Genomic DNA, 17235 nt, shown 5'->3' with positions numbered 1-17235 from the left:
GGAAATTGGTGGGGGAGATGAACCATGAGAGACTATGGACTCTGAGAAACAAACAGGGTTCTGAGGGTTCTAGAGGGGAGGGGGGTGGGGGATGGGGTTAGCCTGGTGACGGGTATTAAAGAGGGCACATACTGAATGGAGCGCTGGGTGTTATACGCAAACAATGAATCATGGAACACTACATCAAAAACTAATGATGTAATGTATGGTGATTAACATAATAAAATAAAATTTAAAAAAAGAAAAAAGGAAAGAAAAGCATGGGTTTGAATCATATTCCACCACTTTATAACTGTGTGACCCAGTGCAAGTCAATTAATCCCTCAGAGTTGTTTCCTTAGCTATCTGCAGGGATGTTAAAAATCTTGACCATGATCAACGTGTTACTATCAAGATTAAATGAGTTGCCTTATGTTAAAAGCCATCTGGGACAATGCCTAACACACACCAGACAAGCAATATATTCAGTTCACTTCACCAACATTTACTGAGTTAGGCAAACATTTGTAACATAACAAACATTTATGGAGTACTTACAATATGGGAATCCCAATTCCACATGCTTAAAAAATCTGTGCTCAGTAGAGCTTACAGTCTAATAAGATATCACCTACATATGCCAACAATTAGAATGGAAGCAAACACTTGTTCTCTCAGAGGTATGAGAAGTGCTACCAAACTGGAAAGAGACAAGTGCCTGATTTTGCTGTGTGGCAAACCTAGCTTTTGCAGAGGTTTCGCTGGGTACACCACTTCAGCTGCAAATGGGACTTCACTGGGCAAGATGATAGATAAGTAATCTTTGTCACTTACTCAGCAAGTGGGAAGACACTGTGGTACAAGAGAACTTGGCCTGACATTAGATGCTGCAGAGAGCCCAGGAACCCAAGCACACAAATAGGCTTCACTTGTGCCCACCTCTTCTCATTTCATTATAAAAGCAACTACAGGTGTATAACTAGTAGAAACAGAAGACACACTTTTTCAAATTTCACAAGTTTCCATTTAAGGTAATTTTTCAAAGGAAAAAAATAGGTGTTTTCTCTTTAATGATGATAAGGGCAAAAAAACGGTTGATTTGAAAATCCTATCACCATGTTTCAGCCTGTAGCCATCACAAATATCCATCTACCTGCCTCAAACAGCAACAAATATATTCATACAAGATTACAATTCCTGGAGTTACACATAGTATCTATATAAATAACACACAATTCCATTAGCATTAATGATAGTCTAATGAATGCCAGGGGGCTTAATAATAATTTGTCACTTAATATGAAATATTATGTATTTCCTACTTATGCATACTGTGAGGATGCTGCTTTATTACTTCTTTACTTCATTTCTTTCCAGTGAAAAAGTTGTTAAATGACAATCCATTATACTCTCATCTAAAGACTGATGCAACTTTTAATCTCTCGTGTAGGTTTACAGCATTTGTGATTTGCTTAGGAAACTCTGCTAAACATAAAGTCTAGAAATCAGTCACAAACCATTATTTTTACATGTGTTTTAAAATTCCTTTAAACTAATAAAAAAATAATTGCTATCTTTTTCATAAGGGCATGCCAAATTCATTTCAAGGCATCTGAGAAACCTCAATAATGGTGATAGTCATGATGAGGAATTGTTTTTTAGGATTAAGAAATGCATTATAATGTCAATGCTCACCCTAACTGTTGGGGGTAAGAATCTAGAGTTCTGAACCATAATGCGGCGGGGGAGGGCGGGGGGTGAACACTGTATAGTGAGACTCTTCAAAACAAAACAATATAGCTCTTTCCTTCTAAGAAAAGGATTTAAAGTCTTTTTTTTTTTTTTCCAGGACAGAGTCTAAATTGTACAGTAAATAAAATATACTTAAGAACTGTAAAATATACCACTGACCTGGGAGGTGATAACACATCAGTTAAGGGTTCATGTTAAGGATTCAGACAGATCTGGATTTATTCCCCACTCCTCCACCACATATCAGCTGTTTAACCTCAGATTAGCAAAATTTTAAACTATTTTAAGTCTTAGTTTTCTCATGTATAAACTAAGAGTTAATGAGTATATTAAAAATTTAATTATACTATTTGCTGTCATGCATTATTTTAATTCCTCAAACCTCAAAACAAAACTCGTAATATTCCTTTTTACATGAGAACATATTTGTAATTCTTGCTACTATAAGGATTTAATGAGATAATTAATAAAAATTACTTACAAAAGTGGCACATAATGCTTAATAAATGTCAGTTATTATCATTAATATTTAAAATTTTAAAATGACTTCTCTATAATCTACTAAAGGAAGAAATGTTAACTTATCTATTTAACAGCATGAAAACTTTATGTAACATATTACTGGAAATATTTAAAGAAATCCTTATTTAGCCTTTGAATATAATCACATGGTAAATTGTGACAAAGCGTACCTAAATGTTTTCTCCAGAGAAGGAATTTAGTTACACAAAAGGCATAGGCAAAAGGACTTTTATCTAGCACAAGAATTTGAAATATATCAGAAATAACTTGAGAATATACCTCTTAACCCTATTCTCAAGATACTCTGTCAATGATTGCAGCAGGGATTAATTTTCTTCTATAAAATACCAATTAGTTGTTTTAAAATATAATTATAGTCAATTACATGCAAAAACATATTCCTCCCTTAGGATAAAAGTGCTACAGAGGCCAATAAGAAGCTCTTGGGAAGATGGTCCTGTGTCACTCATGCCAAGTACAAACAACATTATGAGCATCTTTAGAACTAATTCTAACTTGCCTTCAGCTGAAGGAGTAATGGTTATGAATTAGAGCTGATGCTAGTAAGAAAGAAACTTCAGGGGGCAAGAGAAACTTGGTATGCTTCTGTCGGTCTTTACCAGGCTCTTGTAAACCAATCCCAAGGTAAGAATCTTGGAAAATAAGTGATAATCTTCTATGGCTCACGAATAGGTATTGGCTAACCTTTAAGAATATTTAACACAGCAGGAATAAGAAATACCTATAATTAGTCCCTGCAAAGATACCTTTGTAAGTGTGGATTACAGAGTTTTACATATGTTCATTAAACCAAACTTTTGTTCAGATCTTTGACGTCTGTGGTTTTTGGCCCTGACAACACAGTAAAACCTCAAAGACCTTAAGAACACTAACGCATGATCTACTGAGACCAGTTTAATCAGAACCTCTGAATTCTCAGAATAGGGAATAGCCAAGTCCTAAGGAGAATGAATTTTGTTAAAAATGAAATTCATACATATATGCCATAGCAAAAATGTTATCTTTTTCAATTGTACCCTATTCTTTTATGTTTTTATATTTTTCTTTTCTTTTTTTTTTTTTTAGAGGTAGGGAGGGGCAGAGGGAGAGAGAGAATCTTAAGCAGGTTCCATACCGGGTGTGGATCCAACACAGGGCCCAATCTCACAACCCTGAGAGATCATGACCTGAGTCAAAAATCAAGACTCAGACACTGGGGTGCCTGGGTGGCTCAGTTGGTTAAGCATCTGCCTTCAGCTCAGGTCATGATCCTGGAATCCCGGGATCAAACCCCGAGTTGGGCTCCCTGCTCACTGGGGAACCTGCTTCTCCCTCTCCCTCTGCTGCTTCCCCTGTCTGTGCTCTCTCTCTCTCTCTGTGTCAAATAAATAAAATCTTAAAAAAAAAAAAAAAAAGAGTTGGATGCTTAACTGACTGAGCCACCCAGACGCCCCTAATATTTTTTTAATCTTTTTTAATGTACTTACTTCATATTCTCTGCTTATTCTAGCATGTGAAGTTCTTGGGGGGGGGTCTACTGCTCAAGTTTGTTATGCCTGGGTACTCTTGTTCACAGTGATTTTTTTTTACACTACTATTCACTGGAATGAAACAATGGCTCAAAAATGTCAAACTGATTCAAGATAAACAGTATTTTTTACTGTACATTAAGCAAATTTTGCATGAGCCCAATGTTTCCATACATTTATGTTTTCAGTTAGAAATCTGATGAAATTGGAGTTTGGTTCAAAAAGATTTTCTTTTAATATGTTAATATCCTTTGAAGAGCTAAGTAGTATGACTAATCATTAAGAATTTAATAGAAACTAGGTTAATTTCACTGTTTTTCTCTGAAGGTCCAGCTAGAAAGCAAAAAGTTCAAGAAAGAGAAAAAATTCCCAAACTTTGAAGTAAACTTTTTTAACCCAATTTCAGTCTTTGATTCGATAAAATATATTTTCCCTATCTGCAAACTGATTTGTAAGCAATATATAAAGTTATAGAAAGGAAAAATACATTAAAGTGTATATTTAATAAGTAAGTTTTACTGAAAAGAATAAAATTACATGGACAGTCTCTGAGAGTTCCAAATCTATGGTTGCCATAGTGAGTGTATATTCTGGTAGCTCAAAGACATCAGGTCTCTGTGTGCCCAGCAGTCAGCAAAACAGACATGCACGACAGGTTAAAAATGCTATGAGGTTATCATCCCCAAGGATGACTGAATCAGAGATTTCCCAGTGCTTCAGTTTTGGAAGCTTTCTTCAAACAAAGCCTTATTCAGTCCCACTAAATATAAAACATATAAATTAGGAGCTACACTTGCCCAAGGTGAGTGATAGGTGCAGGTGGACTCCCATCCAGAAGGCAAGTCCTGGATAATAGGGTGGTAACCCTCCAGAGCTCAGTTTGAAACCACTACAGGAAGCAGACATCATATGACTTTTGTTGAACAGAGTACTTCCAGTGGGACTGGACTTTGATATTTACATACAAATAAATTGATACATATTTAATCAGCATCTATATAATTTTAATATATATTGATAGTAAAAACATATTCAAGAGTGACAGGCATAATCTTGATGTCCTACTCAACTGGTCATAAAACAGTCTTAAATTACATTTTTAGTGCTTCACAAGAGAAACTATCCATATTTCAGACATAATGCCTTTGCAGAAAATAACTTATCCCTAAGGAGACAAGTGTTGCCAATTCAAATAGCGCACAATGAAATGTCTGAAGCTATCATACATTTGATATATAACCGCTTATTTTTAAATAATCATTATGTTGATCTTCAGTTTATTTTTCCTTATAAGTACATCATTTGGCAGCATATCCAAGTAAAACTTCCTATCATTCTGCTCTCCTCTTAAGAAAAATTCTGCCTGATTCATGATAATATAATGGATATAGCTTGGAATAAAAAAAAAAAATTCACCATAATTTTCTTACACAAGAGAACATGAATATTAAACAAAATCTATGTTTTTAGGAAGCCCTGGCTATTGCTATCAAAGAGAGCATCCTTTGAAGACCAACATTATTATCCCATAGGAAACAAATTTGACATTTGGGGGAAACTAGGGAAAATCACTCTTCTTAGGAATAAAAAACAAGCATTTAAGTAATTTTTCCATTTTCTCTATTTTTCATAGCTGAAAACTGAGGGAGGCTGTTGAAATAGAGAGCAGGCTGTTACATTACAAGGGCAAAATGTACTCAAATATGGCTTATTGGGATGCCTGGGTGGCTCAGTCAGTTAAGCGTCTGTCTTCGGCTCAGGTCATGATCCCAGGGTCCTGGGATCGAGTCCCACGTCGGGCTCCTTGCTCAGCAAGGAGCCTGCTTCTCCCTCTGCCTGCCTCTCCCTCTCTCTCTCTGATAAATAAATAAAATCTTAAAAAAATATGGCTTATTTATATTTGCCTACTTCATGAAATTAGCACTTAGAAATGGAATGGAAAAATATAAGATCAGAAGTAACCCCCAACCAGATATGTGCTAAAAATGCCTCTGTTAATTGTCTCTGGGTAACTATTAAATATTACAAGTAAATTAGCAAAACCTAAATATAACAACAAAATTCAATGGTCTTATTTTAGAGGTTTGTTTTTGTTTATTTTTTATTTTTTATTTTTTTAATATTTTATTTATTTATTTGACAGAGAGAGAGAGAGAGCACAAGCAGGGGAAGTGGCAGGCAGAGGGAGAAGCAGGCTTCCCGCTGAGCAGGGAGCCCGATGCGGGGCTCGATCCCAGGACCCTGGGACCATGACCTGAGCCAAAGGCAGCCGCTAACTGGCTGAGCCACCCAGGCGCTCCTTGTTTTTGTTTTTTAGACCATGACTTCTGTTTTGTTGTTCTGGCTTTTGTCTTCTCTGCCTTTTTTTTTTTTTCTTTAGAGAGAGAGAGAGCACGCATGAGCCAGGCAGAGGTTGGGTGGGGGGGTGGCACAGGGAGACAGAGAATCTTAAGCAGGCTCCACACACAGCCAGAGCCAAACAGGGGGCTCAACTCAAGACCCCGAGATCATGACCTGAGCCCAAATCAAGAGTCAGATGCTTAACCAGCTGAGTCACCCAGGCTCCCCTTCTCTATTTTAATATATGAGTATCACCCAAGATTCTGTATTTAGCCCTCTGTTTTTGTTTTTTTTTATAACTCCTTACTACTTCTTACAAGCTTTCATCGTGCCCATCACATCAACTCTTCTTTACCTCCTCATGTATTCCTCTCAAAACACCAGCCTACTAAACATCTCCAACAGGATATTGTAATATATCCCAAATGTGTCTTGAACAGAACATCTTTCCTTCAAATCAACCAGTGTTCTGATTTCATTGTTCTCTTTAGGACACTACATTCTCCAAGTTACTTGGTCATGAGACTTCAGAATTTTTTTTTTTTAATCTTTTTCCTTACTTCTTCAACCTTCTGCTAAGTCCTCCACTGGAGATGAACCAGTTCACTCCTATAAACTCGTTCAGTTCTGAGTGGCCCTGAACATCACCTGAGGGGTACTTTGTTTTATTCTTTTTTGTAGGGTATCTGTCAGAAAGCCTATGAATATGGGGGTACCTGGGTGGCTCAGTCAGTTAAGTGACTGACTCTTGATTTTGGCTCAGGTCATGATCTCAGAATCATGGGATTCAGCCCAGCATCGGACTCCATGCTGGGCGTGGAGCCTACTTAAGATTCTCTCTCTCTCTGCCCCTTCTTTCTCTCTCTCCCTTCCTCCAAAAAAAAAAAAAAAAAAAAAAAAAGCCCATGAATATGCTTTAAAGTATAGGTTATAGTTTCTAAAGAAAAGGTTGGCTCTGGGTCCAGAGAAGCTTGTAATTCACCATTTCCAGGAAACCCAAATATGCAGAGTCTGGGTCACACCCTAATTGAATAAAAATTAACATGGCCAGTGTACACACATGCTATATTTAAAGGTTGTGCATGTTTATCTTTGTATCACAGGTATAAAAAAGGCAGAAAAAAACAATTAAATTACTTCCACCACAGTAACTATATGTTAGGCTTATCAGTGACGATATACTAGCCTTATTCAATTGCATTTTTTAAGATTTTAATTTCTGAATCAATGATCGATCAATGGTGATGCTCCCTATTGGTCTGTTCATATTTTCCTCTCTGTCTCCCAGAGCAAGAGTGCTCTACACAGGCATATATCTCATTTATTTTTCTATTCCCAGCAATTAACACAGGGCCTGATACAAAATGTGTGTTGGATGAATTAACCTAATATTGCCTATTAGTCAATAAAGTTATGGTGACTTTTCTATTACTAAGAATTAAAAAAGATACTGTGCTTAACTGTGTTTTAAAAAACTGAAATGTAAGAGGACTTATTTTCAAATAAAAATTGAAAGAGTTTTAAGACTCCCTTTTTATAAAGATAAATGTAAATAAAAATATAAACTTTGGTCACTTTTTGTCTAGGTCTTACAACTTCAGATATTTGGGAGTTGCCTTTTTCTTCCTTCTAGTGTTGCCTATTTGTTCTTTCCTCAAAAATTCATCACATCTTGGCACCTGGGTGGCTCAGTCATTAAGTGCCTGCCTTCCGCTTGGGTCATGATCCCAGGGTCCTGGGATCGAGCCCCTCATCAGGCTCCCTGCTCAGAGGGAAGCCTGCTTCTCCCTCTCCCACTCCCCCCGCTTGTGTTCTCCCTCTTGCTTTGTCTCCCTCTGTCAAATAAGTAAATAAAATCTTTAAAAAAAATTTCATCACATCTGTTTCATTGCTCCAGTTCAAAATATAAGTATGAATATTTGAAAATAATTCTTAATATCCAAATATACTATAATTCTAATTGTAAGATGAATTAGACTAAAGGAAAAACCAGCTGAGGCTTTTCATGTTTTCTTCACATTTATCTTCACAGAAAAAAAAAGGGGGTGGGGGGGAGATGTAGAAGACTGGCAGGAAAAAAATTCCACTTGCTGATTAAAGACATCATTCAAAATAAATCCATACAAAAATGTATTTTTTTAAATCTGATTTTGCCACAGAACCAGTTAAAAGCAAGGTTTGGGAACTTAAAATAGTGATGTCTAACATTCAAACATAAGTCATTTATATTTTTATGATGTACATTTCTATGTATTGCCCTCTTCTACCCCCACCTTAAACTTAAGTCAAGTCTCGTGCAAACACAAATTCCTTGGGTAGGGATTTTTAAAAAACTGGAAATCAGCAATCACCATCCGCCAATCCTGATGCAGTGTAGCAGGGAATAGGGACAGTGAGTGTGAGACGGGAGGATAATCCAAAATAGACTCAACTCTGCAAATCAGAGCCGGAGAGGACCAGGAAGAACAATCACCCTCATTCCCTCAAGAAAGACACAGGCCCCCCATCCACTTCTGGAATGAGGCTTGAGCCAATTGTGCTGGTCTCTCAGTTGATAGACACTTTATTTTTTTTTATTTTTTATTTTTTTAAAGATTTTATTTATTTGTTTGACAGAGAGAGAGACAGCGAGAGAGGGAACACAAGCAAGGGGACAGTGAGAGGCAGAAGCAGGCTTCCCGCGGAGCAGGGAGCCCGACACGGGGCTCGATCCCAGAACTCTGGGATCATGACCTGAGCCGAAGGCAGACGCTCAACGACTGAGCCACCCAGGCGCCCCATCAGTTGATAGGCACTTTAATGAACACACATGGATTTGCAAGCATAAAAAATATATATATATACATATATATATCTCAAGAAAAATGTTCTAAAACTGTAACCTTAAAAAGGAAATGTTGGTATAATATAAAGTTTGGTAGAGAGATTTGGAGTTGTAGCCATGCATTTGTATATAATGAAATCGACACAGGAATGTCTCTGTGGGGCATGGAGATGAGGAGGAATTGGCTCCTCCTACAAGACCTGCTAAGGCCACTTGGGGGCAAAATCATTCATTCAGACCATCTTGGTTGGGTTCCTTTATTAGAGGATTTCAACCCTGTTTTGTTTGTTTGCATTGGTTGATTTCAACTGTCAGTCTTTTTGTTTGAATCAGAAAAATCACTGTCCTGCAGGAAACTTGCCAGAGAATATGACCTCATATATTTCACAATCTCCAACTCTTATCAAAATCATTTTTTTTGTTTTTTTTTCCAACTCTTCTCAAAATCAGTTACAAAAAGTAACATTCCCTGAAGATTACATCCTAAAAGATACATAAATTTATTCATCTCTGTAATTTTCCTAGATTTTAATCCTAGACCAAACCAAAACATCATTCATTAAGCTGGAAAAATATTTGGGCAATGTTTTGTGTGTGTGTGTGTGTGTGTGTCTACATGTGGTCTGTTTTGTTTCAATAAGCCCCTCTACTCCTATAAAATTGCTTTTCCTAAATTGAGCTTTCTTGTGATGTCCTCTGGCTTATTATTGGTTTTATGGGTGAGATACATGCAGCAAGTTGCCTCTTAGGTCACTCTGCCAGCCCTTCATAAGCCCCATGGGAGAAAATTTTCTCAGACCCTCAGTAAAAGGAAGAGCTTTGCCTCTCCTAATCAAATGGCTTTCTTATTTTATAGACCATGAGTCTCATGAGTACCTCCTGCCCAAAGAAATTTAATTCTACTGAACTTACTAATTTTTTCATTTTCACTTAAACTTTTTAGAATCTCTTCTCACATGAATTTAAAATAAAACACTATAAAAAACCCACTGGTAAAGTAGAATGCTTTTAGTTAAATATATATATTCACTGTTTCCAGAGACATGAACTCTACTATGGCCTCTGTCGTTTCCTGCCTTCTTAAAAGAATCAGCTCGCCTTGAAGGTCCCAGGGGAGCTAACAAGGAAGCATGGGTTACTTAGTAACAGGGTCTCCTAGTTTTAATATGTCACTTCAGCTCCTGTCTATGGGCATAACCTTATCAGTTGGTTGCCCTTGGCCAGCTTGGGTCCTCAGTCTTCTTGATCAATGATGCCTGGCCTGCAACTTTCTAATATCATCATGTGGCTGCTCTTCATCTGGCACCCCGCTCTGCCCTGTGTCACCTTACACCAAACTGCACCATCAACTACACCAGCTGCCTCTACTCTGATCCATCTGGCAAACAGAAAGAAATGGGCTGAAAGGAAACAAGATTTACAAATGTATGAGAAAAAAAAAAATCAATCCTGAAACTCAGTTGATTATATTTTAACTAGATATGTTCTAGAAATCTAAATTGCATATTTGTATTCATGCATTTTATTTAGTATGTAAAATATAAATGTCATTTAGAAATTTCAGATACACTAAATTCATTATGAGATAATATTTTTAGTACATATATTCTCTGTCCCCTGGATATTAACCTTTAGAAAAATCAACCCTTATAGACTGTTGTCCTCAAGCCACCCAGTACATATACACACTTACCATCAGTACATATGTGGAAGGAAAATAATTCTAATAGAAGCTCAAGAGACAGGAATAGAAAAATAAGTATGCTTTCAAAAACAATTCATCTGAACTAAATTACTTAAGAACTGTGTTATTTCAGATTATCAAAGCTTCTTCATGGAAGTGGTCATTCAAAAGAATTACTGCCCAACTCATTCTAAGAGCCTAGCTTTAGCCTGATACCAAAAGCCAGATAAAAGATACAAGGAAAAAAAAGAAAAAAAAAAAAAAAACAGAAAAACTACACACCAACATTGCTTATGAATATTGATATAAAAACCCTCAAGAAAATACCAGCAAACCAAGTTCAGTAACATATTAAAAGGATTATATACCATGATCAAGTAGGATTTATTTCTGGAATGCAAGGATGGCTCAACATACCAAAATCAATGTAATACACCACATCAACAGAATGAAGGGGAAAAAAATATGATCATCACACCTATGTAGAAAAAGCAGATACCAAATTCAATTTTCATGATAAAAACACTCAGCGAACTAGGAAAAAAAAGAACAAACTATTTTCACATAATCAAGGATTGTTGTACTCATAAATACAGTATCATGTTCAGATTAATAACCTACAGCAAGTAAACTGGACTCAGTAAAAATTCCCATGAAGAGTACTTACCTGCCAAAATTTTCTTGAATTGTTTAAACCATACGTCACAGTGGTCTTCACTTAAATTAATAAGATCAAGCGTAGAATCTTTTAATTTATTTTGGTCCTTTTTCAAACAAATGAAGAGTGTGATACCTAATAAAGTACCATTTCCCTGCTGCTTAGCAGAATAACGTCGTTTCAGTTTGACAGAGAATATGTCCTTGACTTCAATAAATTCTTCTTTACATTGAACATCATACTTGGAGTCACCTGAAAAAAAATTAAGTTTTCCAGTCAAAATCATTGTGTCCATATCTTCTATGTATCAATAACAAAAAGTGAAAACCCACAAGATCTTTATCATGTTTAATTTTACTGATTGTGTTTTGTGTCAATCCCTGTGTGAGTTGGGGAGGGAAGAAAAGAAAAACTGGGTCTATTTTCCCAAGAATGAAAAAAGAGAAAATGGCATTGAGTCCCTGTCACATTGATGTCCCAGGACATTCAAAACCTGGAGATATTCAACAGAAGAATTTCAAGAACTTAAACAAAGCAACATTTCAATAATAGTAAATTAGCATTATGCAAGATGCTCCTTGGCCCTCATCGGGACAGGAAAAAATAATGGGAAGAAGACAATTCCCTAACAGAAGTGAGCTTATAACAATTATGAAAGGCAAAGTGTAAGGAAAAGGATACATACATTCCAGGTAAAGTAAAACGTGTAAAAAGGAAGCAGAGTAAGATTCCTATATGAAACACGGTGAATCCCTGCCAGTCTAGAAAAATCGATCCACCTGAATGTTACCACAGTCAGATTATATTTTAGAGTGCCATGAAATTTTACTGGCTATGTTTAACCACAGGTCAGAAAACGTGTTTTGTGGTAAAAGACCATTTCAACGGACTCTCAAAGTCGGCGTGTTTTATACTTTTAAAGAGTACTTCTAGAATTTCTACCCTGGCCAACACGGAATCACAGGGACTAGTTAACTCTCTGCCTGAAATAACTAAAATGGTGTGCAGGATACGTGAAACATGGGGGTAGCCCAGGCCAGTGGTCCCTGAGAGAGGGCAAACACAGGTACCCCAGGAGCGCCCCAGGCTACTGCCTACAGAGGGTTTCCAGGCCACCGTGTAAGTAGGGAGCCCTGATGGAGTCTGGTTGTCTCTGTGGGTGAAGCAGGAAGGAAGAGTCCAGGAAAGCCACAATGACTGAGTTCACTAGGCCAATTACTGGAGAGGAGAAAACTGCAGGGAAGTGAATTCTGCAGAGGTCCCCCTTGAATCTTCAGCTGAGTATATATGGCATATGTGAGAGGCCAGGGAGAGAGAACTACCCTAAGGACTAAAGAAAACAATGCTTTACCTTTCCTTCAATCAAAAATCACTCAATCAAAAAAGCAGGGCGCCTGGGTGGCTCAGTCGGTTAAGCATCTGCCTTTGGCACAGGTCATGCTCTCAGAGTCCTGGGATGGAGCCCTACATGGAGGCCTGCTTCTCCCTCTCCTTCGGCCCCTCCCTCCCCCGCCCCCAGCTCGTGCTTTCTCTCTCTCAAATAAATAAATAATTTAAAAAAAATCACAATGCATGCATGGGGTGCCTGGGTGGCTCAGTCGGTTGAGCATCCAGCTATTTCAGCTCAGGTTATGATCTCCTGGGTCATGAGATGGAGCCCCGTGTCAGGGTCTGCACTCAGCCGGGAGTCTGCTTGCTGATTCTCTCCCTCTGCCCCCCTCCACTTGCACTCGCGCCCTCTCTCAAATACATCTTAAAAAAAAAAAAAAAAAATCACAATGCATGTAAGAAAGCAGGAAAAAAATGACCCATGGTAAGAGAAGAAAAAGTCAATAGAAGCCGATGCAGAGAGAGTCGCAGGGCAGAGCAGCCACACAAGGCCCTCCCTCAGCTCCCCTAGTCCTTGCTCAGACACGCTCTTCTCCATTGGAGCAAGGACTTCAGGTGCCTAAGGAAGTTGCTTCCCTGCATTCTCAGAGTGGGCCTCTCCCAACCATTCTGCAAACTATGTCCGACTGTTCCTAAAGCACACATACCATGGAAAAAGAAACAAGCCCTTTTCTCAGTGTTCTGGTGGTGGGATAAGGTGGACCCCAAGTCAATTTGTTGGGCCTGTCATTTCCTTAGAAAGCTCAGGCTTCAAGTCTGTGTATGGCGTACTTCCACTGTCACCCAGAGACATCCGGCCAGGGTCCGGGCAACACTTGGGAGGGACAAGGAGATCTTACATCCTTCTACTACCTTCAAGAATGAAAGGAAGCAGGCTTGTCAAAGGTGCTCCTTCCAGGCTAATCTTGTAATATTGATTATGACCTTGTCTCTCACACAAATTTAATTTTTTTATGTAGTATAACATACAATAAGTAAGAGCTCCAAGGAAGGATGAAAGGAAACCAAGAACCATTGAGGGAAAGAAAAAAATGGAAAGGATGAAATAAAGTCCTCTTTTCACTGGAAGATCTATATTATAATCTGAATTGTTTACCCTGTGTGTGCTTTACTTTGGCAGTAAACAATTCAATGACTGTTCTAATTTAAAGCCTCTTGTAAACTGAAAATTTAAAGATACTACACCAACATCCAAGATACAACTTAGTAGTAAAAACCAGAAGAATTTCTGGAAACAGTACAGGAATACTTATCACTCTTACTATTCCCAATTATTCTAGTCAATACTATATGAAAGAAAAAGAAAAGACAATGGTGGAAGGGGCCGAAGGGAGACTAGAATCATAACTTTTTACAGATGATATCACAATATGTTTGCAAAATCCACAAGAATCTATTTAAAATCACTAGATCTAATAAGAATACCCAGTAAGGAAGCTGGTTACAAATATATCAATACCCAGGAAGAAGGCAAAATGGGGATAAAGAGATCCCATGCCAAATAGCATATTATACCTAGGAATAAATTCAGCAAAATGATCCTGGACTTGTGTGGGGGGAAAATGCAATTCCAAACATACTGAGAAACAAAGAACAGAACAAATGGACACCTATTAAGTTTTGAGATTACATTTTTTCCATGCCAGTATTCTCAGTATTAAGTAACTACTTATAATGCTATTCCAATCAAAATCTCAATGTTATTTTCTTTGATGTAAGGGGCAAGGAACCTAATCAAATGATTTGCAAATCTTCTTGTAATAAATGTATTATATTAATGAAGAAAATGTTTTAAAAGTACAGTAATGAGGGGGGAGTATATGCCTGATCAGATATTAATATTTTGTAAAGCTGCAATAATTAAAACATCTAGGAATAGATAAAAGAATGGTTCAAAGAAACTTGTATACATTTAAAAAGTCACTAATGGGATAATGGTGGCATCTAAGCTCAATGGGAAATATTCAGTAAAAGGTGATTTAGAACGGGTTAATCTTTTGAAAAGGAAAAGAAATAGAACCCTATTTCATAATATAGACCAGTATTTCTAGATTAGAAAGAACTTTATATAACCATAAATTAGTAAAGCCCTAAGAGTGACAGTAAAGCAGACATACAGAGACTGAGATACTTCACATAAAAATTATTCAATGCCTATCTGAAACTAATAAAACACCGTATGTTAATTATACTTCAATAAAGAAAGAAAAAAATTATTCCATCGCCTATAAAGACCTAAAGAACCATAAACTGATGTCACAAGCAGAAGCCAACTGGGCAGAAATAACTGCAACACATGACAGTTAAATAATCTATTTAATCAAGAAACAAAACACTTTAGTGGCAAAGTACATAAAAGACCCAAGCAGGCATTTCACAAAAGAAGAAATGCAAATTGACCAATAGACATATGAGAAAGTTCAATCTAATTAGTAATCAAAGAAATGCAAATTAAAACAACAAGATACCAGTTTTTGCCTTTTAGACTGGCACAAGATCAAAAATCATGCTCGACGATGGTAGGGGTAAAAGGAACCAATCCCAGCACTGGTGGGAATGCAAAAATGGTAACTGCTGGAGAACAAGTTGGGAATATGTATCAAAAGATTTCAAAATGTTAATTGCAGCAGTGTTTATAATAACAGAAATATTTAAAGCAATGTTCCTGTTCTTCAATAGGAGTATGGTTGAATCATAGTTTTCTGCAGCTCATAAATAGCAAGTCAGAACTCTAGAGACATTCATGGCAAGAGATATGAAGAAGTAGAATAAAAGCAAGGTACAAAGTAATCGGAGGGATTTAATTTCACTTTCATTAAAAAGGAAAAACAAACTCAAGTAGAGAACACACAACAAATTTAATACTGGTTACCTATTAAAGAGAAATATGTGGATGTAAGAGATTAATTTTTTCCTATAAACCTCCATAACTTCCCTCTCTGTAATCAGCATTACATTTATTATTTTTTTAAATGTAGAAAAGGAAAAATGCTTTAAAATACACCTATTTTTGGTCCAGCAACTTACTTTCAGGAATGTACCCTAAGGGAATAAATAATATGCACAATTTAGCTAAATGAATGCTTCCCCAAGCATTATTTGCGTGAAACTTAGAAACAAACTAAATGAGTAATAGTATTGGTTCTATAAAATCTATTCATATAATAAAATGCTATTCAGCCATTAAAATGTAGAAATCGGACGAGAAAGGTGTCTAAAATAGCACAGCATATTTCCATTACTGTTTTGTATATATTTATTGAATACATCATGTACGTGTAGTATATTTTCATATGCACATATATGTGAATATGCATATAAAAACTTGGAACAGATTGTGATTTAGTTTGCATATATGAATTTCTAATTTTTCTACAATGAGAATATTTCTGTAATCAATTGAAGAGATGGTTTCCTTTGCTCATCCTTAAATAGTTCCTAATCATGTTAGTTGTTTTTTTAAAATTCCATTCCCTTAAAAGGATAGCTAATATTTACTGAGCACATGCTCTATGCCAGACATCACCCTAAGCCCTTTACATCTATTATCTTGTTTAATCCTCACAGCAACCCTATGAAGCGGATGCGGTTTCCTAAATTAAAAGAAATTCAGGACAGACAGCTTAAGTAACTTGTCCATGGTCATACATCTGGTGGGGGCAGACCCAAGATTTCAATCCAAGCACTTTGGGGGGTCTTAACCGAAACTCCTTAAGAACACTGGGCCAATATAAACACCTCATCTGACCCTCTGGACCCGTTTTTTAAATCTAGTGAAACCTAAAACACCAGGCAAACTGTCATTGTGTCTCTACCAGCAAGACAATGAATGTGTCCCTTAACAGAGCAGTACTTGATCAGAGACTGAGGTGACCTTCGAAGAAATGGAAAGTGAGACTGTAGCAACCAGGAGCTCACAGAGTGAACATTCTCAGAACCCCTGTAACTCTGATTCCTAGTTCCTGCTTTCCTTGCTCAGGCTTCTCATCTCTTTTCCTGCATTTGCCCACAGATTCAAATTTGGGGTTTTTAAGTGAATGGTCTCTTTGCTGAGGTGACAAGAAGAGACTAAAAGAAAGACCTACAGGTTCAGAGCAAAGGTTTACCTTTTATTTGAAAGGAGAAGAAGGATAATTGATCTGTGAATAAAACATTTAACAATTTCTAACAGTAGACGATTGTTCTTCACCCTTTTTCTCAGCAGCTCTATCAATCTCTCAGGTACCAGTTTCCTACGTAGAATTTCTGATCTGTTATTTCTGCAGTGTTAATCATTTACGAAAGTAAATCCACCCAGTTTTCTAAAATGGGATTCATTTAATTTTGAATATAACTGTTTCCTAACACTTGAAGATGTGTATAGTATTACAGCTTTTACAGAAAACTGTTTTTTCATTCTGAATATGGTCCTCAGGAATAAAACTTGTTAGAATTCTGTGAACTTGAATTTAAACTGTTTTTATTTAAAGGCTTGGAACTGCCTAACTATTGTTTAATCAGACTAATCAGGTATCAGATTAGGTGGTGCTTTTCTAGGTCTTTGTTTTTGAAGTTCTTA

At 36.9% G+C, this 17235-nt stretch overlaps 1 protein-coding gene across 1 annotated transcript in view; it reads right to left on the bottom strand.

Annotated features, from left to right (window-relative positions):
* Nucleotides 1-17235, bottom strand: part of CERKL (ceramide kinase like) — a 109881-nt gene that overhangs the window by 57416 nt on the left and 35230 nt on the right. Inside the window, exon 2 of the mRNA XM_032407015.1 lies at nt 11298-11540. Coding sequence (XP_032262906.1) covers nt 11298-11540 — 243 coding nt within the window. The remainder of the gene's footprint in view (nt 1-11297; nt 11541-17235) is intronic.

This window comes from Phoca vitulina, unplaced genomic scaffold, assembly GCF_004348235.1.
Source record: "Phoca vitulina isolate PV1807 unplaced genomic scaffold, GSC_HSeal_1.0 scaffold1, whole genome shotgun sequence".
NCBI lineage: Eukaryota > Metazoa > Chordata > Mammalia > Carnivora > Phocidae > Phoca > Phoca vitulina.
The sequence above is the reverse complement of the archived record's forward strand: the minus strand, read 5'-3'. Positions and strand labels throughout refer to the sequence as shown.